At 45.0% G+C, this 27180-nt stretch overlaps 1 protein-coding gene across 1 annotated transcript in view; it reads right to left on the reverse strand.

The window, feature by feature from the left end:
• Positions 1-27180, reverse strand: part of LOC144499290 (low-density lipoprotein receptor-related protein 4-like) — a 230616-nt gene that overhangs the window by 150253 nt on the left and 53183 nt on the right. The window contains exon 2 of the mRNA XM_078221406.1: positions 2611-2727. Coding sequence (XP_078077532.1) covers positions 2611-2727 — 117 coding nt within the window. The remainder of the gene's footprint in view (positions 1-2610; positions 2728-27180) is intronic.

Below are 27180 nucleotides of genomic sequence, written 5' to 3' on the forward strand. Positions count from 1 at the left end.
GGTCGGATTGGCAGACAAGCTGTTTCTAAGGAACTGTCAATGATCCTCTGAACCGCAGGGACACACACAGGATTTGCACTTTGACCTCAACACTGTGGGCAGTGTATGTGCTTTCCGAGGTTACCAGCATTGGCCATTTACCGAATGAGGGAGTTAAGAGTGTGAAGCAGTTTAAAGCACATTGTGTGTGTGAGGAACACTAACGTGCTGAATTACTGCATGGCCAGGTGATTTTATATACAATGCTGTTTGAAGTCCAGTTTCTGTGCTGACTGACTGGAACAATGGGTTCGTACACTATTGTTCCAGCTCTAGGGCACACGCCCAGTTAGATTTATATGCTGACATCTCAGTCAGGTAATTAGAAATTCTTGAACAAAATGTTAGCCAGCCGCATATAAACAGGAGTAGATCATGCTGTGGGTGAACTTGTTCAACCATTCTATTAGACCATGACGTATCCCCAGTATCTTTCTGCGCTGTAGAGATTCTATGATTCAATGAGATTCCGTTCATTCTCCTCTTCGACTCCAGTTTCCTGTTCTATTGTATATTCTTCAATTCTCATTGTGTCCAAGAATCTCTTGTAATCTGTCTCAAAATCTAACCCCATTTACACACTTTCTTCCCATTGCCATCCCATCGCCCCTTAGTGTCAGGGGGATTTGCAGGGTAAATATGTGGGGTTACAGGGATAGGGCCGGGTGGGATTATCGTCGGTGCAGGCTCGATGGGCCGAATGGCCTCATTCTGCATCATAGGGATACTATGATTCTAATCCAAAATTCAGCACAAAACTGGTCACCTTGCCATAGGGGTGGCACGGTAGCACAGTGATTAGCACAGTTGCTTCACAGAACCAGGGTCCCAGGTTCAATCCCCAGCTGGGATCATTGTCTGTGCGGAGTCTGCACGTTCTTCTCACGTATATGTGGGTTTCTTATGGGTGCTCTGCTGTCCTCCCACAGTGTGAAAGACATGCTGGTTAGGTGGATTGGCCGTGCTAAATTCTCCCTCAGTGTACCTGAACAGGCACCGGAGTGTGGCGGCTACGGGATTTTTACAGTAACTTCATTGCAGTGTTAATGTAAGCCTACTTGTGACAATAATAAATAAACTTTTCTCCAGGGATTCAGGTCGGGGTAACTAATGTACTTCTGGTACATTGCAGAAATTAAGTGCAAAATGACAGATATTGCCAATCTCATTTCTACCAAGATTATGCAAATTTATTAGAGTTGGTGAAAGATAAATGTCCAAACCCTCACAGCACTAACGCCATTCCTCTCACACCTATCGAGCAACTAATGAGAAGTCCAATCAGTACAAAAAGAAAGTTCAGGTAATCTTACTGTGCAATGTGTGTACCATAAACCATTAGCGCACCTTTAGTGGTAGATACCATCGGTGCAGGCTTGATGGGCCGAATGGCCTCTTTCTGCGCTGTAGAGGTTCTATGATTCAATGAGATTCCGTTCATTCTCCTCTTAGACTCCAGTTTCCTGTTCTATTGTATATTCTTCAATTCTTATTGTGTCCAAGAATCTCTTGTAATCTGTCTCAATATCTACAGCTCTCTAGGTAGGTAATTTACATCCCTCAGTGAAAACATTCCTCTTCATCTAAGTCTCAATAGGCTTATCCTGAAACTGTGACCCTTTGTTTTTCCGGAAACTAGTTCCTCGACACTCACCATGTCAAACCCTTGCAGAATTATAGAGGTTTCAATGAGATCACCATTTATTTGTCTAAACTCCAGTGATTTGAGACTCATTTATTTTATTGCACCTCACAGGACAAACCTCTCATCCTAGGAATCAATCCAGTGAACATTCATTGCGATCCATCAAAGAAATCCTGACTGAAGGAGATCAAAACTATTGACAATACTGCAGGCCCGGTCTCAGAAAGGAGGCGCAAGACTGCCGGCAAAATTCCTCCAAAGCTTTTCTAAGAGTGGTTTCCGGTGGGAAACACGGTGCGATTCCGGCTGGGTGGGTCGGCGCAATTCCTATTGCCATCCACCCAAACTTAGACAATATCTTGGAGGTCGGAGTCAATTTGTGCCATGGAAAGAGATGTGCAGGACCTAAAGACACCGGCAAGGTCGCCTCCGCAGAGATTTGGGCGTCCTTTTTAAAGGGTGCCCCGATCTGAAAATAATACTACAGAAATCCCCCCAATCGCTGGCTTCAGGCATCCTACACCCCCCCCCCACCCCCGCCAAGTGAGCAACACCCAGATATGGGGTCGCCTAACTATCCTCTCAGGTAGTACAAATTGTTGTGATCGTTTGAAATTTACCATTCTTGTATTTGTCCAATTGAAAGGCTTGGGTAGCTTGGTCTCTCTGTTCAGCAATGATCTCGTTATGTCTTTCAACACAGAGTATTTTGACCTCAAGACAAGAGTGGTAACGTCTGAGGTGGCCTGGTGCAGAGAAGATGACCCACGCTAGTGTCCCCTTGACAACATGATGAAGACGTCAGCAGGCAGCAGACTCGCAAGCGTTACTTGTGAAGAAATCAAATGAGCAAAAGAAATGTAGCAAAGAGCCTGTAACAACACGCCCAAACTGGCCAGACACAGCCACACTGCAGGAACACTTACGGCAATCCTGCTCGTCCGAGTCATCCCCACAATCATTATCACCATCACAGACCCAGGAACGCCGGATGCACTTGCCATTATCACAATGGAATTCCAGAGGGGAACAGGTTGGCAGCACTGCGGGAAAGCAGAAAAAACAGAGAACGGTGAGTTAATGAAGAACACGAGCGTATTTTCATTTACACGGAAACTAGAAGCAGGAGGAGGCCATTCGGCCCTTCGAGCCTGCTCCGCCGTTCACTATAATCGTGGCTAATCGTTGCTTTCTGTTAGGTAGCACTATCTTTCACAACCTCCCTCTCTGCACGGCAGAATTTGCAGATGCTTAAAAAAAAACACTTTTAGCAGAATGGCAGGAAGATGTAGCACAATTTATACAAGAAAAATCAAAATCAGAAGCTCCAACTCCCCGTATTTTTAAATTCATTCACGGGATGTGAGCGTCGCTGGCCGGGCCAGCATTTACTGCCTTCTATCCCTGAGGGCATTTGAGAATTATTGCTGTGGCTGTGGAGTCACATATAGTCCAGACCAGGTAAGGACGGCAGATTTCCTTCCGTAAAGGACCTTAGTGAACCAGACGAGTTTTTCCAACAATGGGGTTGCATGGTCATCATTAGGCTTTTAATTTCCAGATTTTTATTGAATTCAAATATCACCATCTGTCATGGTGGGATTTGAACCCAGGTCCCCAGATCTTGTCCGGGGTTTCTGGATTACTAATTTGATACGCTGAGGGAAAATTTAGCATGGCCAATGCACCTAACCAGTAATCCTGTTTCTGGATTACTAAATCAGTGACAATACCACTATGCCACCACCTCCCCATTAAGATACTCACTCAATTAAACAGATGTTAAATACTCATGCTTTCATTCATTGCATCTTTTCTGTACCTTCTAGAATGGCATTAAATATGGGCAGCACAATGGCACAGTGGTTAGCACTGCTGCCTCACAGCACCAAGGACTGGGGTTCGATTCCCGGCTTGGGTCACTGTCTGTGTAGAGTTCATGCATTCTCCCCGTGTCTGCATGGGTTTCCTCCAGGTGCTCTTGTTTCCTCCCACAGTCCAAAGACAAGCTGGTCATGTGCATTGGCCGTGCTAAATTCTCCCTCAGTGTCCCCGAACATGCGCCGGAGTGTGGCGACTAGGGGATTTTCACAGTAACTTAGTAAAGTTTATTTTTTAGTCACACTGCAATGAAATTACAGTGAAATTCCCCGAGTCGCCACATTCCGGCGCCTGTTCGGGTCAATGCATCTCACCAGCACGTCTTTCAGAATGTGGGAGGAAACCGGAGCACCCGGAGGAAACCCACGCAGACACAGGGAGAATGTGCAAACTCCACACAGACAGTGACCCAATCCGGGAATCAAACCCGTGCTGCCTCTGCAAGAAGCCGACTTGTGACACTAATAAATAAACTTAAAAATATAACGTAATAGTTCCATTGGAACTTTTTATTTTAAGAGTGCTTTTGATTCAACAAGTTCCTTCCTGCTTCCTAAGAGTCTTATCTTTCCCCCGCTGAGAGCAAAGATCACGCTAGTATTCTCAATGTGAATGTAAATGCCTCTCCAGAATGTCAGAAATTGCTAATTTTAGCATGTTGTTATCTATGGCCTTTCCAAACAGCCATGTTTGATGTAATGGAGTAGAGAGTCTGTAATCTGCAATCAGTAATCTGGATGCAAATTGCAATGGTTTTTCAAAGCAAAAATTATAGTTCAATATCTGCTCAAACTCATTTGCATAATCATAAAGCTAAAATTTTCCATGAGGCTGCATAATGTGGGAGAGAGGCAGTTCAGGATGCAATTAAATCTTCTTTAAGAAATATTCCATTATATACTTAAGGGCAGTAAACTAGTGCTGTTTTAGTAGCAGAGCTTAAAATGGGATTCTCACCAAAAGTAAACCCTTTTAATACGAGTTCTATTCCAATGTCGATGTTTAATCCAATATTAAATAGTTGAAAATGACTTGAAATAACTTGCGGTGCCATTTAATAATTTCATTGGGGTATACTTTTTATTAAATTAAATTTTAGTAAATTAAATTAAACTTTAAAAGGGTGTTTACGAGTGCTTTGTGCCTAAATAATATCATCTTAATTTGGAGAGCTTCTTTGAAGGGCTCCAATTGACAGAAACTATGCATGTTTATGAATTCAATCTCAGGGTGTGGCAGGATTCCAACAAGATGTTATCGCAGTGAAAACAGCTCCAGTAACACTCAAGAAGCACAACATCATCCAGGATAAAGCATCCCACTTGTTTGGCACCCCATCCACCACATAAACATCACAGCACTGCCAATGCACAGTGCAGCCGTGTGTACCATCTACAAGATGCACGACAAGAATTCACAGAGGCACCTTTGACAGCACATTCCAAACCCACGCCCTCTATCCATCTACAAGGACCAGGGTAGCAGACACATGGGGACACCACAACCTGCAAATCCCCTTCCAGACTTGGAAATATATTGGCCGTTCCTTCATAGTCACTGAGTCAAAACCTTGAAACTCCCTCCCTAATAGCATTGTGGTTGTACCTACACCACAGGGACTGCAGCGGTTCAACAAGGCAGCTTACCACCATCTCTTCAAGGAGCAATTAGGGATGGACAATAAATGCTGGCCTAAACAGCAATATTCACATTCCATGAACATTTTTAAAAATTCATGAAAACCTGGCCTGTGCAAGGCTTGAAACTTTGATCTCTTTCACATTGTTTGGCCGACTTGGAGCAATTGCCACTGGCAAAATCAACGCAGGATGTGGGTATCACTGGCATCACTTATTGTCATTGAACTGAGTGGCATACTAGGCCATTTCAGAGGTCACATGTAGGCCAGGACAGCAGATTTTCTTCTCTACAGGACATTAGTGAACCAAATGGGTTTCCCTGACAACAGTGCCTTTAGACTTATACCTAAGTCTACCGCCTTAATTCTACCACCCTGCCACCACAGAATCAGAGCAGTGAGGGGCAGACAATGGAAATGTCCGTCTAAATCAGACGGGATTTTCTAGGCTTGGATCGAGCGAGGCCATATAAATCCTGCCTATATTTCCATCACCTGCCCTGGTGGGATTTGAACCCACATCATTACCCTGGGTATCTGGGTTACTAGTCCAGTGACAATACCATTCTGCCACTGCCTTCACACCTTTATTTCAAGTGGAAAATAAATCTTTTAGAAGCACTGGCCACAGTGCCGGTAAACAGTGGGAGCAGTTTAAAATGGTGCTGATAATGTGTAAAGCTTGCTGCAGTCAATTACACACTCACAATTGTTAAAGAACAAAGAAAATTACAGCACAGGAACAGGCCCTTCGGCCCACCAAGCCTGCACCGACCATGCTGCCCGACTGAACTAAAACCCCCCACCCTTCTGGGGACCATATCCCTCTATTCCCATCCTATTCATGTATTTGTCCAGACGCCCCTTAAAAGTCACTACCGTATCCGCTTCCACTACCTCTCCCGGCAGCGAGTTCCAGGCACCCACTACTCTCTGTGTAAAAAATCTGCCTCGTACATCTCCTTTAAACCTTGCCCCTCGCACCTTAAACCTATGCCCCCTAGTAATTGACTCTTCCACCCTGGGAAAAAGCTTCTGACTATCCACTCTGTCCATGCCCCTAATGTTAGTACCTGGTTCAAAAAAATTTTTAAATCTATTTTATCAATTTCATAAATACAACACTAACCAATGTGGTTGATGCATATGGATGGAAGAGTTAGACATCAGGAAATAGGAAATGTAAATTACTCATAAACCTTTTGAAGAATTAAATAAGTCAGAATTACGACATGCCTGTTAAACACAGAACTAATTCTGCACCACCGTGCAAATATAATTGGTTTTGAATAAAAGTTTCCTTAGAAAGACAGCCATCAATCCAGTTGTTAAAATATAGTATCACTGATCAAAATAAGAATCTGTTGTTATATCACCATCGATTTTCAGAAGCTTTGACTTTTTATTCGTTCCCACAGCTTTGTTTAACTTGACAAGCATTACAGCATGAAACCTCATGCCCCCAATTAACAGAAAAGCCAGTGAACACTTGATCTGGCCACAGGAAGTAACTCTCAGGGTTAATGAATACCTCATTGACTTAATTCAAATGTTTCATTCAAGAGAATTGGGTAGCAGGATGAGGGCACCCAGGTTTGAATGGAAGACTACACAATTTCCATCGTAACAGGAGTACGGAGCCTGAAGGGATGTTACTCAGTTTCCATCTGCTCACTCAATCATGAATAGCCCATGGCAGATAAAGAAGACATCTCAAAAAAGAAAAGGAAGCCAGCATCCTCCCTGAACTGTGACAGATACGGATCTGAAAATCTTCAAAACTCAACCCGGGCCTGTGGCATCGGACATCAATCGAACGTTATCAGCTAGATGGCTTTTTGGCTTGGACAGTGACCTTTTCTCACTGATTGCATCAGCAAAGTGAAGAATAAAACAATCCTTTATTACTAGTGACACCCAGGCTGCAGTTTTTGCTGAAAGCTCCAGATGGGAGATGATTCTAATGAGTACTGGAAGCATTGTTTGCATTGGAACTGATAATAGGAGAAACCTAACACACTTAATTCGGAAATGAAAAAGTGACAAAGTCTCATAGATAGTCTGAATATTCTTAAAATCTTTCCATTTCAGCACAACACCACCTTCTCTCCTAGGATGTTACAAACAGGATGTAAACAGGGTTCAAAAGTACCTGGATGAGCACTTGACACGTCATAACATTCAGGGCTATTGGCCAAGTGCTGGCAGATGGGATTAGGGTGGGGGTTTGGGAGTTTCTGATGCGTTGGTGTGGACTCGATGGGCTGAACGGCCTCTTCTGCAAGCATGATTCAGTGACTCTATGAGGTTTGCTACAACCAGCGATAAAAAGCCACACACTGCTGCCTCACAGCGCCAGGGACCCGGGTTCGATTCCTGGCTTGGGACACTGTCTGTGTGGTGTTTGCACGTTCTCCCCGTGTCTGTGTGGGTTTCCTCCGGGTGCTCCGGTTCCTTCCCACAGTCCAAAGATGTGCGGGTTAGGTGGATTGGCCATGCTAAATTATCCCTTAGTGTCGGGGGATTAGATAGGGTAAATGCATGGGGTTATGGGGATAGGGCCTGAGTGGGATTGTGGTCGGTGCAGACTTGATGGGCCAAGTGACCTCCTCTCGCACTACAGATTCTATAATTCACATTTCTTTACAAGGTTGGAAGCAGGTTTGGGAAATCAACTTATCAAGATGACATCCCTCACTGAGCTTGGCGCTCTGGAGAGCTGGTCCAAAGTTGTGTTTTTTGAAGGATAATCTAGCAAGGACACTCACGCTTATCACTGCATTTTATGATAATGGTCTGGGAATTCTCACCAGACCGGATCTTACTTTCATTCCTATCCAACAGATTCCCTCCCCAACAGTGAGCACTGAGACATTATTAACAAATGTTACAGCATGAAAGTACTGAGGTATTAATAATGGATAAAACGCACACAGTCTCTCACAGACCAGTCTGACAAATTAGACACAGTGTAAGCAATCCATCAACATCCAGCGTAGCATACAGTGGCAACTGTCACTTGAATTTTCTCAATGTCACATTACAATTACACGTATGTGCGTACAGACACGCCACCTGAAAACCAAGTGTCAATGGTGTATACCCAGCAATGTACTTTTGAATCAGGAACTAACATTAACAATTGTGAGTATGTAACTGACTGGGCAGCAATCTTTACACATTAACAGCACCATCTTAAACTGCTCCCACTGCTTACCAGCACTTTGGCCAGTGTTTCTAGAAGGTTTATTTTCCACCTGAAATACAGGGAAAAAGGCAGTGGCATCATGGTATTGTCACTGGACTAGGAATCCAGATACCCGAGGCGGTGTTCCCCGGCCTCACTCGCCCCAAGGCCGGAAAATCCCAGCCAAGGTCAACAGGCCTTTACATGGTCCATGTCCCGCCCGCTACAATTCCCATGCCGAGTGGGTGGGAAAATTCAGACCCACAGCAATATGGTTGACTTTGAAATGGTCGAGTAAGCCACTCATAGAGTCATAGTCATAGAGGTTTATAGCATGGAAACAGGCCCTTCGGCCCAACTTGTCCATGACGCCCTTTTGTTTTTAAAACCCCTAAGCTAATCCCAATTGCCCACATTTGGCCCATATCCCTCCATACCCATCATACCCATGTAACTATCTAAATGTTTTTTAAAAGATAAAATTGTACCAGCCTCTACTACAACCGCTGGCAGCTTGTTCCAGACTCAGTTCAATGACAATTAGATGCCAGTGACACCCGCATCCTGTAACTAAAAAAAATGGTCTTCTAATTGTAGGGATTACTCAGACATGTCAAATGTATTTTACACATTCAAGAGGTGATGGAACGCCTTCTTGTACTGCTACAGACCATGTTGTGTAGATACACCCACAGTGCTGAGGGAGTTCCAGGATGTTCACTCAGCGACAGTGAAGGAACGGCGATATATTTCCAAGTCAGGATGGTGAGTGACTTGGAGGGGAAGTTCAGGTGCTGTGTTCCCAGGTATCTGCTGCCCTTGTCCTTCTGGATGGTAGCGGATTTTGCTGTCTAAGAAGCCTTGGCAAGTTTCTGCAATGCATCTTGTAGATGGTACACACTGCTGCTACTGAGCATCAGTGGTGGAGGGAATGAATGTTTGTCGGTGGGGGTTGCTTTGGGCTGGATAGTGTCGAGCTAGTGTTGTTGGAGCTGCACTCATCCAGGCAAGTAGTGAGTATTCCATCACACTCCTGACTTCTGCCTTGTAGATGGTGGACAGACTTTGGGGAGTCGGGAGGTGAGTTACTCACCGCAGGATTCCAAGGCTCTGACTTGCTCTTGTAGCCACTGTGTTTATATGGCTGGTCCAGTTCAGTTTCTGATCAATGATAATCCCAGGATGTTGATTTTAAAAGAGGAAACTAACAAAAAAATACTTTTGCCACTGCCCACCATAAACACACCAGCAATAAATCCACCTTCAGTCCGATTTTACTATGGCCAGCTACTTCACATAGGGCATGCTACCAAATGGAAAAAGACACACAGGCTTTACAGATTCTCTATGAAAAAGCACCTTGGGCAAAACTGCAGGAAAAATACAAACATAGCATGAATGGAGAGAGTTGGGGGAGAGACTCAAAGTTAAACAAGTTGAATAGATGTTGATAATTTGCAAAATATGTTACATTTTTCTCACGAGGTTTGACGTTAGCCTGTCAAATAAGTCTAAATGTTTATCGGCAACACAAACATTGTCAGATGCAATGGAACTGCAACTGTCCAAAAAGAAAACTCAAAATAAGCTGAAAATGGAACCTTGGATTTAGGTTTGATCCAATCCCCTGTTCATTTTGGAGTTATAAATAACCTAATTCTTGTCTAAATTGATGCCTCGTTACAGGCATATTGCAGGGAGGTGATGGCCCAGCGGTATTATCGCTAGACTATTAATTCAGAAACTCAGCTAATGTTCTGGGGACCCAGGTTTGAATCCCACCACAGCAGATGGTGGAATTTGCATTCAATAAAAAATATCTGGAATTAAGAATCTCCTGATGACTTTGAAACCATTGTCGATTGTTGGAAAAACCCATCTTGTTCACTAATGCCCGTTAGGAAAGGAAATCTGCTGTCCTTACCCAGTCTGGCCTACATGTGACTCCAGAGCCACAGCAATGTGGTTGACTCTCAACTGCCCTCGGGCAATTAGGGATGGGCAATAAATACTGGACAGCCAGCGATGCCCATGTCCCACAAATGAATTTTAAAAAACCAGAGTAAAACCTTATTCCATTTATTCAAACTGCAAACGTCTTTGATATTATTTTTATTGCATATAGAGATTATCCAGTAGAATACCTCTAACTGGGGGAGGGGTTTGCCACTGTTTAAAATTAGGGGTCACCCTTCTCAGGCTGAGATGAGGAATGAGGAGAATTTTGTTCGCTCAGAGGGTTGTGTGACTTTGGCACTCTCTGTCTCAGAAGGCAGTGGAAGCGGGGTCACTGAATATTTCTGAGGTGGAGGTGGATAGATTCTTGTTGGGCGAGGGACTCAAAGGTTATTGGGGAGTAGATGAGAAGGTGGATCTCAAAATCAACAGATCAGCCCTGATCTAATTGAACAGAAGAGCGGGCTTGAGGGGCCAAATGATCTACTTATCCTCCTATGTTAGTATGTTCTAGCATTTTCTGCTTTTATTTCAGATCTCCAGCATCCACTCTTGCAATAATTGCTCAGTTGTGTGCACCAAAAATAATGCACAGGGTATAGTAATGTTCAAACAGTGGCCAGTGCATCAACATTGCAGACTGGTTCATATAAACACATTGAATCTCAAGATCTGAGCCAGGCCAGATGGATGGAAAGGGTCCTCTTTTTGTTATTGTCACAATCTTATATCAGGTGAGTTAAGTAATTAAATCTGTCCACATCACAAAGCCCAACTAAATTCAGCACAACTTGGCACTACTGTACACAGCAATATGGCTACGGTCATTGATAAGGATAGAGGCAGCGCAATGCCAAAGTACACCAAGGTATAACATAGATGATGCTTTCAACTCCAAGGGGGACTTGTAGCCTGAGGTATACCAGTGGGAGGAGGCACAATGTCGAGTCTGGATTGAGATGACGTTGAATGCCAAAAGGGAAAGTCTAGTTGATCTCAGCGTGCATTCACAGAAGAGATGGAATTTGTTTCCACATCATCTCAGTTACAGATGCTGTGCTAGTACATGCAATTACTTTACTAGGATGCTACCGGAACTTCACTAGGATGCTATCGGGACTTGATGGTTTGAGTTATAAGGAGAGGCTGGATAGACTGGGACTTTGTTCCTTGGAGCATAGAAGGCTGAGGGGTGATCTTATAGAGGTCTATAAAATAATGAGGGGCATAGATCAGCTCGTCAACGTCTTTTCCCAAAGGTAGGGGAGACTAAAACTAGAGGGCATAGGTTTAAGGTGAGAGGAGAGAAATACAAAAGTGTCCAGAGGGGCAATTTTTTCACACACAGGGTGGTGAATGTGTGGAACAAGCTGCCAGAGGCAGTGGTAGAGGCGGGTACAATTTTGTCTTTTAAGATGCGTTTAGACAGTTAACATGGGTAAGATGGGCACAGAGGGATATGGGTCAAACGTGGGCAATTGGGACTAGCTTGGTGGTTAAAAAAAGGGGGTGGCATGGACAAGTTGGGCCAAAGGGTCTGTTTCCATGCTGTAAATCTCTATGACTCTATCACTCTATGTACCTTACAGCTTAGAGGGAGGCCATTTGGGCAGTGCTTACACTTCGAAACAGCGAGTGCTACTTAGTCCACAGCCTGCAATTCTTCATCCTCACCATCCCTGTCCAATTACCTGTTCAAATGATTTACAGAATCGGTTTCCAGCACCTTTTTATGTCAAGTATTCCAGACCTCAACAATTCACAGGGTCATGTGACTTTAGTCTGGCTCCAATAATGTTATTGTGCAGCTATCGGAATTATATCATTAATGTAGCAGCAATTTCCCCAAGTTAGTTCGTATTTTCAGCAAATACTCAAAACCTGCATTACATGTCACACGTTATTTGATTGAGTTTGGAAATACTACATACTTTGTATAGGTTATTGGACGATTCAATTCCAGCAAACAGAGAAAGGAATGAAGTTGAATTCATAGATTACATTTTACTGTATCTCCTAATAGTCAGTACAAAGTTTAAAAGGGCCATTTAGTTTTGGAAAATAGGAAGCCAAAGCTTGCTACAGACACCTATTAGAGAGTTAAAACCGTTGTCACTCCAACAGAGAGAGGTTTAATCTTCATTCCATTCCCAGTGGGTGTTAGTTTAATGTAACAGGGTTAATGAGATTTGATAAGGCAGTTGGACACTAAAAAGATTGTGGCAAAGCCTTAGTGGGTAATGAGATTCTTTTAAAAAGCATCAGATGAGGGGCAGAACATGAGGAACCTGTTTCTATTTTATATTACATCAGCTGAAAGAAGTTCCAAGGAAAAAAAGTTACTTCAGCTCTTTCCCCGAAGGCCTTTCTAACAAATATTTCATGGTGGGTAGCCATGCCTCAGATGGACTATGACATGAACAGACACATAGGGGGCATGATGGCCTATTGGTATTGTCACTGGGCTATTAATCCAGAAACTCAACTAATGTTCTGGGGACCCGGGTTCGAATCCCACCATGGCAGGTGGTAGAATTTGAATTCAATTTTAAAAATCTGGAATTAAGAATCTAATGATTACCATGAAACCATTGTCAGGAAAAACTCATCTGGTTCACTAATTCCTTTAGGGAAGGAAATCTGCCATCCTTACCCAGTCTGACCTACACGTGACTCCAGAGCCACAGCAAAGTGGTTGACTCTCTGCTGGGGCTTGATGGCTTGAGTTATAAGGAGAGGTTGAATAGACTGGGACTTTTTTCCCTGGAGCCTAAGAGACTTAAAGGTGATCTTATAGAGGTCTATAAAATAATGAGGGGCACAGATCAGCTAAATAGTCAATATCTTTTCCCAAAAGTAGGGGAGCCTAAAACTAGAGGACATAGTTTTAAGGTGAAAGGGGAGAGATACAAAAGGGTCCAGAGGGGCAATTGTTTCACTCAGAGGGTGGTGAGTGTCTGGAACGAGCTGCCAGAGGTAGTAGTAGAGGCGGGGACAATTTTATCTTTTAAAAAGCATTTAGACAGTTACATGGGTACGATTGGTATAGAGGGATATGGGCCAAATGCGGACAATTGGGACTAGCTTAGTGGTAAGAACTGGGCGGCATGGACAAGTTGGGCCGAAGGGCCTGTTTCCAGGCTGTAAACCTCTATGACTCAACTGCCCTCTGGGCTCAGGTACACCAGCCTTTCCTAGACTAAGTAAATGCCCTGCCTGCCTCCAAGCTGAGTACCTGTGACAGCGGATGATTCTGCCCGATGTCAAAATCCTATCGCAGTCGAGTTTGAAGCACACAGATACAGATAAGAACAATCAGTTTGAAAAATGTCTCCATGAAATGTGAAATTTTCAGTCAGCAAGCAAATCAATATGTCACGAGAAGTGAGCAGTGAAAGACGGGACTGGCTGATGGGGCCAGTCTAGTATTTAACACAAATAACATCAATGTTTGAGCTCGTCACTGTTTAATATGAAATGTACTCTTCCTATTAATCTACTGCTAAAGTTTCCTCTGACAGAGTGTGAGGAACTCCAGGGTAATCGCCAAACACTGAAATGATGTAAAACATCAATAGACAAGAGCTAGATTTGAATCAACGTTTGAACAAAATGATCCAAGGAAAGTAGCATCAGGATCAAAGCTTCACAAAGTGCAAATTGAGAAGTTATCTCAAGCACTAGATTAAAGCAAATACTTTGGAAGCCATTCCTTTGTGGATATTACGTGGCACAAAACCACAAGCGAACTCGAAAGGTTAAAGTGACCCTATTGTTGGTGGGAAGTGAAGAGCAGCTCTGCTGTAAGCCTTTGTGGCAATATTTAAATCAAATATCTGAGGAAGGATGTCCTTGCTATGGAGGGAGTACAGTGTAGGTTTACCAGGCTAATTCCTGGGATGACACGTCTGTCATATGAGGAGAGACCAAGTCGGTTAGAATTATATTCACTGGAGTTTGGAAGAGTGAGAAGGGATCTCATCGAAACTTCCAAAATTTGAACAGGATTAGACAGGATAGATTCAGAAAGAATGTTACTGATAGTGGGGGAGTCCAGAACTAGGGGTCATAGTTTGAGAATAAACCTTTTAGGACTGAGGTGAGAAGAAATTTCTTCACCCAGAGGGTGGTGAATGCATGGAATTCACTACCACAGAAAGTAGTTGAGGCCAAAACATGGGCCGCACGATAGCACAGTGGTTGGCACTGCTGCCTCACAGCGCCAGGGATCTGGGTTCAATTCCTGGCTTGGGTCACTGTCTGTGCGGAGTCTGCACGTTCTCCCCGTGTCTGCGTGGGGTTCCTCCGGGTGCTCCGGTTTCCTCCTACTTTCTGAAAGACGTGCTGGTTAGGTGCATTGACCCGAACAAACGCCGGAGTGTGGTGACTAGGAGAATTTCACGGTAACTTCATTGCAGTGTTAATGCAAGCCTTACTTGTGACTAATAAATAAACTTCAAAACATTGTGTGATTTCAAGAAGAAATTAGATATAGCTTTTAGGGATCAAGGGATATGGGGGACGGGGGGATCAGAATATTGAATTCGATGATCAGCCATGATCAAAATGAACAGCAGAGCAGGCTTGAAGGGCCGAATGTCCTCCTCCTGCTTGTAGTTTCTATGTGAATGCTGGTGCCAAACTTATTCCAATGTTGTTCACCGCTCCATTAACATAACCTGTACCAGATTTCCACTCTCCCTCCTGTTTTTCATCGCAGCAACCCGTTTCTCCATTTCCTTACTGCAATACCGCACCCCACGTCCAGCCAATTACCCAAAGGTGTGAAAATACACACAATGCAGGAAGCGATGGCTGGAGGAGACCATTCGGCCCATCGAGCCTGCTCCGACATTCAATATGATCATGCTCGATTCGTTCAATTCCATTCTCCCACCCGCTCCTGAGAGACCAAAAATCTCTCTATCCCAGCCTTAAATGTCTTCAACGTAGGATCATCTGATTCTCTCTGAGGTAGGCAATTCCAAAAATTTACATGAATCCCATCAGTGCAGAAGAGGCCATTCGGCAGATTGAGGCTGCACCAACTCTCTGACAGGGTATCTTACCCAGAACCCCCCACCCCCAGCAACCCCTAAATTTCCCATGGCCAATCCACCTAACCCACATATCTTTGGACTGTGGGGTGAAACCGGAGCATCCGGAGGAAATCCACGCAGACACAGTGAGAATGTGCAGACTCCACACAGAGTGTCAGCCGAGGCCAGAATCAAACCTGGTGCTGTGAGGCAACAGTGCTAAACATTGTGCCACCGTGCTGCCTTCTCAGTGCATCTCATTCTCCTCACCATGGTCCTAAATGATCGTCCCCTTATCCTGAGACTGTGCCCTCGTGTTTTAGATTCACCGGTCAGTGGAATAGAATCATTCTCTCAGTAGGAGATGAAGGAACCTTACCCTGAATCCTAACAGCAGCAAATCTATTTCCTTCTCAACACTGGGTGGGTCATTATTAAACTCGGAAATCCTTTCCTGCCAACAGTGGGTCTGCACTCTGATAGTGTAGCTTATCATAAGGGTTTATTAATTGTGGTGGAAGTTATTCAGACAAGGGCTTGGCTAAGCACCAATAGCAACCTGGGTGTGCCGCGCCTATCAGTCTTTACACTTATTATCAGTATTGTTCTCCAAGCAGAAAGTTATTCCTGTGAGCTGTTTGACACTCACACTTCAAACAACACCGCCAAACAAATTCACTGCTAATTCATCTCATTTGCTGCATGTGGGAATTTATAACTGGATCCATATTTATATTACAACAATGCTCCCACTTTCAAAATAATTTGATTTGATTTATTATTATCACATGTATTGGGATACACTGAAAAGTATTGTTTCTTGAGCGCTATACACACAAAACATATCATTCATAGAGTACATTGAGGAAAAGGAAAGGAGAGTGTACAGAGGATAGTGTTACAGTAACAGATATAGTGTAGAGAAAGGTCAACTTATTATAAGGTAAGTCTATTCAGAAGTCTGACAGCAACAGGGAAGAAGCTGCTCTTGTGTCGGGTGGTATGTGACCTCAGACTTCTGTATCTTTTTCCTGACGGAAGAAGGTGGAAGAGAGAATGTCCGGAGTGCGTGGGGTCCTCAATTATGCTGGCTGCTTTGCCGAGGCAGCGGGAAGTGTAGACAGAGTCAATGGGTGGGAGGCTGGTTTGAGTGATGGACTGGCCTATGTTCACAACTCTTTGTAGCTTCTTGTGGTCTTGTTCAGAGCAGGAGCCATGCCAAGCTGTGATTAACGGTCAATGAAATTCTTTGAGATGTTCTGAGAAGGTAGAAGATGCAACTTAATTATAAATCAGTCCTTTGAGTGGAAGCCAATCTGGACCAACTTCAATAAAAACACAACGGAGTGAATTTTCCCGTTCTGCCCGCCATGGGAATGGGAGCGGGTGAGGGGCGGACCATGGGTAGATCGTTTGACCTCAGGTGGGATTTCCCGGTTTTGGAGTGAGCATGGCCGGAAAATCCCACCCCACATCTAGATCAGGGAGAAGGATGGAAACTCTATGTCAATTCTTGATGCTGAAAAGACTCTTTGTAAACGCGAAGGTTGAAGGAGCAATCATGTAATTAATTAATGCATTTTGCTTTAACCTGAGTTCTCTGGTAGGGTTAATACTGGTAGCCAGGCAACCAGTAGGATGCCCAAAGCTCTGCTTCAGAGATGCTCGAGAACAGCTTCTTCCCTGCTGCCATCAGACTTTTGAATGGACCTACCTTGCATTAAGTTGATCTTTCTCTTCACCCTAGCTATGATTGTAACACTATATTCTGCACTCTTTCCTTTTTTTCCCCTTATGTACTCTATGAACAGTATGCTTTGACTGTACAACCTCAGGCTAAAGGGACGATCCTTTAAAACAGAGATGAGGAGGAATTTCTTCAGCCAGAGACTGGTGAATCTGTGGAAGTTTTTGTCGCAGACGGCTGTGGAGGCCAGGTCACTGAGTGTCTTTAAGACAGAGATAGATAGGTTCTTGATTGATAAGGGGATCAGGGGTAATGGGGAAAAGGCGGGAGAATGGGGATGAGAAAAATATCACCCATGATTGAATGGCGGAGCAGACTCAATGGGCTGAATGGCCTAATTCTGCTCCCATATCTTATGGTATGCGCATAAGAAACAATACTTTTCACTGTATACCAATACATGTGACAATAATAAATCGAATCAATTCAAAAATGATTGCAAGTGTGGCACGAAGACCTTAGACACCAATTATCACAGCTGGGGAGTCACCAGCTGACGACAGAGGAAGATGGCAGCCCCTCCTGTGGGCTGGTGCGCACCACAGCGATGACCGGTGGCCGCAGTGGCTTGGCAACAGGCATCAACGCCAATAGCATCAATCCATGACGCTCGGTGGCCTCATGCGCGGAGCTGTTGTCTTCCTTGGCCGTCAGCAAAGGAGCTCCAACGAAGGCAGCCCGTCTGAAAGGGATGGTTCAGTGCACGGTTATCCCCTTTCACAGATAACAGGATGCAGACGACAATCGCGGAATATTACTGCAAAGGCAGCAGAATCTGGGATTGGGCCCCATAAATTGAGTTTATGTCTTCTAATATTCTTCGAACAATACAGCTCCTTTACAGGGGACATAAACTCGTTGCTGCAGTGTCAAAGGTGCACACTTCAATACTATAACAGAGGAAATGGTGAGGAAATGTGCAGCCGTGACCCTTGTACTGGAAATTACTGAAGACATAGGCACTAAAGTTTAATGACATTGCTTAAACTGAACCCTCTTCACAATGAAAGAATTACTCATTCATTTAGGGGCCAGTTGCAGTGCAGGAAAGGTCAATATTATTGGCCTGGTGGCTACAATGGACAGCATGGCGAGATCTTTGAACATTTTTCAACAAATTAATTGTCCTTCAGTTACCATGTGTCCGCATAATTACAGCTGGAACCCAATTTTGGAAAAGATGTAATTTTTTTTACATTGTTTTGTTGCACCTTCTCACATTCTGTTATCTTCTACAACCCAGTATCTGAAAATATATCAAAAAGGAATAATGCCAAATTCTCGGCAAAGAAGTTGGCCGGAATTCTCCAGCCGTTCACACCGGCGGGATTCTCCGTCCCCGCCGGCAGCGCACTCCCGCCTGCGGGTTTCCCGCCAGCATGGGGCGACGCCAATGGGAATTCCCATTGACAGCGGCGGGGACCAGAGAATCCCGCCGCTAGCAAACAACGCGCCACCTCCCGTCAGCGGGAAAGACGCGGCTGGGAGGCCGGAGACTTTCGCCTGTTGTATCTGTTTCAGATACAAGAAGGAAATGTAATGGTGCACTCAGTATTTCCAGCAGATTAGTCGGGTTGGAGCTGTTAAACAGGCAGGCAGAACGAAAACCCTTTCCCACATTCTCCAAGTGAATGGCAGTGTCTGCGAACACTCCCAGACTTTTAATTTATGCATGAACAAAATTTTCACTTTGAACATACGCCCATGCAATTTCTCCCTGAAAGAAAATGCTCGCGCATGTGACACGCCTAAAAGGAAAGGATAATTTAATGAAAACATGTTCCTGGCACAAATTCTCACCCAGGGGAGTTGATATCAGTGAGTCTGGCCTGCTCTCCATGTTTATCCTTCACTTCGTTTTAAAGGACGGGTGATTGTAGGAAGCATGCGCCCAGATCTCCCTGTATACATCAACACATTGCTGAGATATTCTCCCATAAAAATACATTTCAGAAAGTAGTTTTTCTGACCATCATCAAACCAGTTAGGAAACGGTGGGTTGTGGTGGGCCGACATTTCCAATGTCTGTTCACGAAGGATAAGTAACAGACTGAGTTTCAAACTCATTCTTCAATGTGAATGTCCATTTTCTATATTGCTATCACCATTACTGTTGCTGCTGGGTTTTTTCATATATATTACGCACCTTAACAGCCTGTGCCTTACCAGAGTTGCTGAAGGAATTTTTCCCGAAGCTATTGTGTAAGAAAAGAAAGGCCATCAATAACGCAGCAATTCAGCAGAATGCAACACCCACACAAAAACTCCGAGACAAGAATCTCTGACAAGATACCAGACACTGCAGGCTGGAATTTGTCAAAGGGACACGGTTCTCCCCCACCGGTCGGGGAAGAAGTGGGGAAACGCCGTCAGTTCCTGTGTGGGGGGGAGTGGGGGAGGGGTTGGGGCTGCTGGAATCAAGAAGCCTTCAGGCACTTAAGTGGCCACCGTAAGCCCCCCAACTGCGACTGAGGTCCCCTGCGAACCGACAGCCACCAACCAATCAGAAGCCAGCAGCTACTCATCACCATCAGTGCAAATGGAAATTTTTAATGTTTAATATTATTTATTAGTCACAGTAGGCTTACATTAACACCGCAATGAAGTTATTGTGAAAAGCCCCAAGTCACCACACTCCAGCGCCTGTTCGGGTACACTGAGGGAGAATTTAGCATGGCCAATGCACCTAACCAGCACGTCTTTTGGACTGTGGGAGGAAACCAGAGCACCCGGAGGAAACCCACACAGACACGTGGAGAACGTGCAGACTCCACATAGCCAGTGACCCAAGCCGGGAATTGAACCCGGGTCCCTGGCGCTGTGAGGCAGCAGTGCTAACCACTGTGCTACCGTGCTGCCCAGTGGCAGGAGCTGATTGGTAATTCAATGGTCAAAGCCCCAGGACCCTCATGAGATCCCAGATCAGAAGAGAGTGAAGGTGGGATGGGGAGGGGGAGAGGGAGGGGGAGGAGGAGGGGGAGGGGGAGGGGAAGGGGGAGGGGGAGGGGGAGGGGGTCGCAGTGACACAGCGGGGTTGGAGGAAAAGGCAAGAGGATGGCTTTTAGCATCTTCTCCTATTCCTGATGCAGAGTCCCTCGATTGGTCACAAAGTGCCTGATAACCAGGGCCCCTCTCCCACCACCCCAGGAGGTTGCTGGGAAAGGTGACAGGGTTTACTGAGTGACCAGGAGTGTGGGAAAGCCGTTAAATTCCTGATCCACCAATGGGCTCTGGGATAACGGGTGTTGATTGGGTCATTAATGAACCTCACTGACATCCTGCCAGTCAGTCCCTTCCGCCCTCCAACGTAACAAGGAAGGTTCTCCGGCTACCTGGAGACTGATGGGCCACTCCCATAATTAATTGGCTCAGTTGTCATCTTTCCTGCCGTGATGAAATCCAGCCCTTCAGGTGATCTCGGAGCGCAGGCCCTGCTGCTCCTCCTTTGCTGGAGGGCTGGGTAGATCCATCGCCCTCTGGCCCTTCAGCAGTCTCTGCCTGCCTCGTCAAACAGTGACTGATGTTTTGCCAACTGCAATGACAGCTTAATAAATCTGAGTCCACTGTCAAGTGAGTCCTGTCATCACAGCTCCCCTTTGGCATCAAGTCAACTTGGTTACCTGTTGACATGTAACAATTCCTGGTAGCTACCGAGACTCACACTTGGGGATCATTTAACTACTTCCCCATACTGGCCATGTCAAAAGCAATTCAGTGGCAAAAAAACATCCCACCAAAAGTACACGCTTTAGAATGTGTCCCCTTGATCCCTACACTTTAATCCCAGCCTCCTCAGAAATGACTCCATGGGTGGAGTTTTACCAGCATGTCCGCCCGAGGTTTGTACAATCCTGCCGAGGCCAACAGCGAATGCCGTTCTCCGAGCCTCACCTGTCCTTGGATCGGGGCGGGCGTGCCGGTAAAATTCCGGGTTATGTGTTGGATTTACAAACCCTCTCCCCCGCCACCAACAACCCCTTGGCCACTGAAGGGCCTCAAACCACCTCTGCCACTATTTTAAGTGTGGTGAAGGTGGAGACAAGGTGGGCAGGAAGGGCAAGATGCCTCTTTTTGATGGGTCCACTGTGCCCATTGGAGGCACCAAACTCCTTCCCACCCCCCCCCAAGATTGCACCTCTCTCTAATCATATACCTGGCCTCTAAAACATGGCTCCCTACCCCACCCCTCCAACACCCATTATCCCCTTCAATGGGATCCACTAGACCAACCTGCCCATAACCCTCGGCTTTCCTCACTCTAGGATGACCCCTCTTCCCCTGGGACTGCCTGTAGTTCCAGCAGTTGCCATTGCTGGAGCATGGCACTACTGGGACTACAGAGCTTCCAGCCAATCTGATTGGCCGCAGCTCTTTCGGGAAGGGGGGGATCACTTCCTCCTAAACGGGGGCTGAAATCCCGTTTGGAATGAGGTAAGGCTGCTCTGCGGGGAGGCCTGATTCTGGGTCAGCGGACTCTAGAGCAAGTTTGGAGGAATGGGGAATCCTGTGTAAAATCCGGCCCTGTGATCCTATCCTGCTCCAGCGGTTAGGTGTTAGCAGATATTTTGCAGGTGGAGATGCAAGCGCTACTTCTCCATGGTGGTGAAACATTCCGGAGACGAGAGATTCCCATGTGGTTTCAAGAGCTGCTCCTTAATGCAGGGTAAACATATCCTGGTATGGGAGCAATGGTAGCATGTCACTGGACCAATGATCCAGAATTCCAAATTATTCCCCAGGGACATGGATTCAAATCCCACCCGGCAGCTGGTGGAATTTCAATTTAATTCATTTATAACATCTGGAATTGAAAACTAGTCTCAGTAATGGTGACCATGAAACTACCATTGATTGTTGTGTGACGATACTATGCCTGTAAGAAATGTATTTTAGTCATCTTTCATTTCATCAGAGCCTTTTGTCTGGATCCAGCAGCACCGTATTGTTTCTGCGGCAGTATAATTGATCTTAATGGCTGCAATGTTTGTTTTAATCTGAACTAATGCAGGGTCCTGGTGTTTTGTGTTTTCCCCTGGGATATTTCAGAGTAGGGCTTGATTCGGTTGATTCACAGGTAAGGTCATATGACTGGGCACAGCTAAGCTTACGCAGAGAATTCAAGGCCGTCTGTTTTGGGGTTTTTTGCTTCCTCTGTACGTCTTGCTCTGTTTGAAGTGGAGAGTAGAGTCTGACAAGAAATACGCCTTTTTCTCCAAGATTCTACTGTCGGGGCTGGGGTTTTCTCTGGAAGTTGCTGCATGAAGACAGGTGTTTGTCTGGATCACTCTCCAGAAGTGTTAGAAGGCTGGAAATCGAGTATTTATGTAAGCATCTTTGGTTTCTGTGCTAACTGCTTCTAAAGAAGGGATTAATGCCTATGGGGGAATACAGCTAAATTGAACCAATAGAGATAGCCAGTTGTTAAGGGTTATACTTTGTCACGTTTAAGTATTTTAACTGGTAAAATTTATGCGAATTCTTTTAGTTATATTCTAACTGTGTTTTTAAATAAACTTTGTTTGATAAATGCTTCCTAGTGGAATCATACCTGGAGTGAATCATACCTGGAGTGAAATACCTTATACTCATACTAATGCCAAAATCAAATGTAAACATCAAGGTTTCAGCTAACTTCATCATACACCTTGGAGTTTCTGATCTGGTCCGTAACAGTTGTAAAAACCCCATCTGGTTCACTAATGTCCTTTAGGGAAGGAAATCTGCCGTCCTCATCCGGTCTGGCCTACATGTGACTCCAGAGCCACAGCAACTCGTAACTACCCTTGAGAGGCCAAGCAAGCCATTCAGTTCAAGACCAAATAGGGATGGGCAACAAATGCTGGCCTTGACAGCGACACCCACATCCCTTAAAAGAATTTGAAAGAAAAGGAAAAGGCTAGTTTTTTTTATTTGTTGCAGGGACATGAGAGTCACTGACAAGGCCAGCACTATGTGCTCATCCCTAGTTGCCCTTGAGAAGGCGATGGGGAACCAATGTTTTTCAATGTTTCAGAGTGTTTTCAGTTTGAAGTACCAGAACACATGGAGAAAGTGGAATGTAAGTGTACTAAGGTAGCTTCATACTTGTGATAGTTAATCACAGTTTGTGTTAGAGTCGTTCCAGTGCAGAAGGAGGCCATTTGGCCCATTGAGTCTATACTAACACTCTCTGACAGAGCACCCAACCCAAGCCCTTTCCCCCACCCAACACACTTAGCATGGCCAATGTTTGTGTCTGCCTTGAAGATACACTAGACTAGAACAGTGCAGTGAGCCAGATTGTGGAAGAGACAACAGGAGAGATTCTCCAGCCCCCCAGCCGCGTGTTTCCCACCGGCAGGAGGTGGCACATTGTTTGCTGATGGCGGGATTCTCCACTCCCGCCGCTGTCATTGGGAATTCCCATTGACGTCACCCCACGCCGGCAGGAAACCCATGGGTGGGGTGCACTGCCGGTGGGACCGGAGAATCCCGTCGGCGTGAACAGCTGGAGAATCCCGGCCAAAATGTCTAACTTTACCCCATCATCATCAACACTAGATTCCACACCCCCAGACAGAGGTGGATTGCCAGTGGAGGAGGCTAATACTCTGGAAAACATTGGGCTTGTTCTGGGAAGAACACTGGCCAGCAGAAGTGATGTTGAATCCACCAATACATGTTACAGGATTCATGAAGGACCATAAGACTTAGGAACAGAAATGGGCCATTCGGCCCATCAACTCTGCTCCACCATTCAATGAGATAGATCATCGCTGATCTGATGTGATAATCCTCAACTCCACTTTCCCACCTTATCCCCATAACCCTCGATTCCCTGATTGATTAAAAATCTGTCTCAGCCTTGAACATACTCAGTGACCCAGCCTCTACAGCCCTCTGCGATAAAGAATTCCACAGATTCTTGACCCTCTGAGAGAAGAAATTCCTCCTCATCTCTGTCTTAAATGGGTGACCCCTTACTCTGAGATGATGCCCTCTGGTCCTATACTCTCCCACAAGGGGAAACAACCTCTCAGCATCTACTCTATCAAGCCCCCAGAGAATTCGATATCTCTCAATAAAGTCGCCTCTCATTCTTCTAAGCTCTAATGAGTACAGATCCAACCTACTCAACCTCTCCTCATAAAAAAACCCCTCCATACCCGAGATCAACCCAGTGAACCTTCTCTGGATTGCCTTGAATGGCAATATATCTTTCCTTAGATAAGGAGACCAAAACTGTGCACAGTATTCCAGAATAATGCCAGTATTTACACATAGTACATTCCCTGTTGGTGCATTTTTTTCCTATTCATTCCTGGGATATGGGTGTCATTGGCTGGCCAGCATTTATTGCCCATCCCTAGTTGCCCTTGTTCAGAGTGCAGTTGAGAGTCAACCACATTGCTGTGGCTCTGGAGTCACATGTAGGCCAGACCAGGTAAGAACGGCAGACTTCCTTCCTTAAAGAACATTAGTGAACCAGATGGGTTTTTCCGACAATGGTTTCATGGTCATCAATAGATTCTTAATTCTAGATATTTTTTATTGAATTCAAATTCCACCATCTGCCGTGGCGGGATTCGAACCCGGGTCCCCAGAACATTAGCTGAGTTTCTGGATTAATAGTTTAGCGATAATACCACTAGGCCATCGCCTTCCCCTGGTGCATTAGACAAGAAGTTCCTCGAATTTTACTTCTTCAGATACCTGTAATATTTTGAAGATTTGCGAAGATTCACAAATAAATCGTCAGGTTAACTTGCCAACTCCATGTTTCCATGGGAGCAGAAATTTGAGTGACATTCCCAATGATTTTCTGACTGGTTGAATTTTGCACACTGGACATCATTATCCATGCGATATTCCCCCTTTGTTGAATGGCTGGGAATTGTCTGAACTCTTCAAAAAACGGGCACGCCAAGACGAAGTCACGTGACCAAGCCAACGCAAAAGGATGAACAAGTGATCCGACAAGTTGCTTTGAGATCAGTCGCTTTTCTCTTGAAATGAGTCTTTTGTTTCACTGGCCGAATAATGCCCTCCAGTCTTCTGATGAGAATAAGCTTGGCTTGTTAGATTCCACTTACTGGCAGTGGCTGGAGCCAAAGAAAATGCCAGCACAATATGGAATTCCACTGCACATCATTGCACCTGCTCTCCTCACGTTGCGGCACTGGCTTGGATTCCACTCAGCACAGCACAAACCCCTGCAAGAAACTTGATATGCAGTCCTCGCTTTCACACAACCTAATCAAGTCACTCGTTTAATGCATATTAATTGATCATATTGTCAGGGCTAGGTAGCAGGCCTGATTCCCTGGGTGTATTTGCCAGATTCTTTCCTTTGTTGCAAATAGAACAAGTGGGTGACCGGTGGGGGGGTTGGGGGGGGGGGGGGGGGGGGGGGTAGGGGGGGTTACTGATGGTCAAAAATAAAAGGGGTTAAGACATTAACAAGCTCAATAGAAATCCGGAGATCATCAAATAACAAAGTTTTTTTTTACTTTAATAGATTTGCCACAACAGTGACTGCATTAAAGGGCTGGGGAAAAACCTTGGTTAGAATTGTCTGCACCAGTTGTGCAGTCAGTACAGTTATTGATTCAGTTCAGAGAAAGCTTCATGTATGCCCGTATTGTTGTATGGTGATTAATTAGGACGAAAGTAATAGTTAAAGAGAAACGTGCAACAGTCACATCATAACATTTTAAGAGAATTGTAATGTATGCAGTAAACTTAAAATCCAGACTTCTAGTGTGGTGGAACCAAAGTCAAAAATGTTTACTACACGGGCAGAGAAATTCTGAAGTTCTGGGAACCATTCAATTCTGCAGGATGAGCCACAGTTATTGTCTGAAAGCTACTTCTTTAAGATAATACATCTCGGGCACAAGGGTGGCACGGTGGCACAGTGGTTAGCGCTGCTGCCTCACAGCGCCAGGGACCCGGGTTCAATTCCCGGCTTGAGTCACTGGCTGTGTGGAATTTGCATGTTCTCCCTGTGTCTGCGTGGGTTTCCTCCGGATGCTCCGGTTTCCTCACACAGTCTGAAAGACGTGCTGGTTAGATGAATTGAGCCAAACAGGCACCAGAGTGTGGCAACTAGGGGAGTTTCACAGTAACTTCATTGCAGTGTTAATGTAAGCCTTACTTGTGACTAAAACTGTGTACAGTTCTGGTCACCCCATTACAGAAAGGATATTAGTAAACTAGAAAGACTGCAGAAACCCCACAGTCCAAAGATGTGCGGGTTAGGTTGATTGGCCATGCTAAAATTGCCCCTTAGTGTCCTGAGATGCATAGTTTGGAGGGATTAGCGGGAAAATACGTAGGGATATGGGGGTAGGGCCTAGGTGGGATTGTGGTCGGTCCAGACTCGATGGGCCGAATGGCCTCTTTCTGCACTGTACGGTTTCTATGATTCTATGAAAAGACTTACTAGGATGCTACCGGGACTTGATGCCTTGAGCTATAAGGAGAGGCTGGATAGACTGGGACTTTTTTCCCTGGAGCATAGGGAGCTTAGGGGTGATCTTATAGAGGTCTATAAAATAATGAAGGGCACAGATCAGATAGATGGTCAACATCTTTTCCCAAAGATAGGGGAGTCTAAAACGAGAGGGCATAGGTTTAAGGTGAGAGGGGAGAGATACAAAAGGGTCCAGAGGGGCAATTTATTACTCAGAGAGTGGTGAGTGTCTGGAACAAGCTGCCAGAGGTAAAGTTAAAGTTTATTTATTAGTCACAAGTAGGCTTACATTCACACTGTAATGAAGTTACTGTGAAAATCCCCTCGTCGTAGTAGAGGCGGGTACAATTTTGTCTTTTAGAAAGCATTTAGACAATTGCTTGGGTACGATGGGTATAGAGGGATATGGGCCAAATGCAGGCAATTGGGATTAGCTTAGTCTTTTAAAAAAAAGGGCAGCATGGACAAGTTGGGCCAAAGGACCTGTTTCCATGCTGTAAACCACTATGACTCTATAATAAATAAACTTTAATCTCGTCTTCCTGCTGCTTAGGTGAGAGCACGGGAATTAATACAACAATTGTTCCTCCAAA

This window comes from Mustelus asterias, chromosome 9 (assembly GCF_964213995.1).
Source record: "Mustelus asterias chromosome 9, sMusAst1.hap1.1, whole genome shotgun sequence".
NCBI classification, from domain to species: Eukaryota; Metazoa; Chordata; class Chondrichthyes; order Carcharhiniformes; family Triakidae; genus Mustelus; species Mustelus asterias.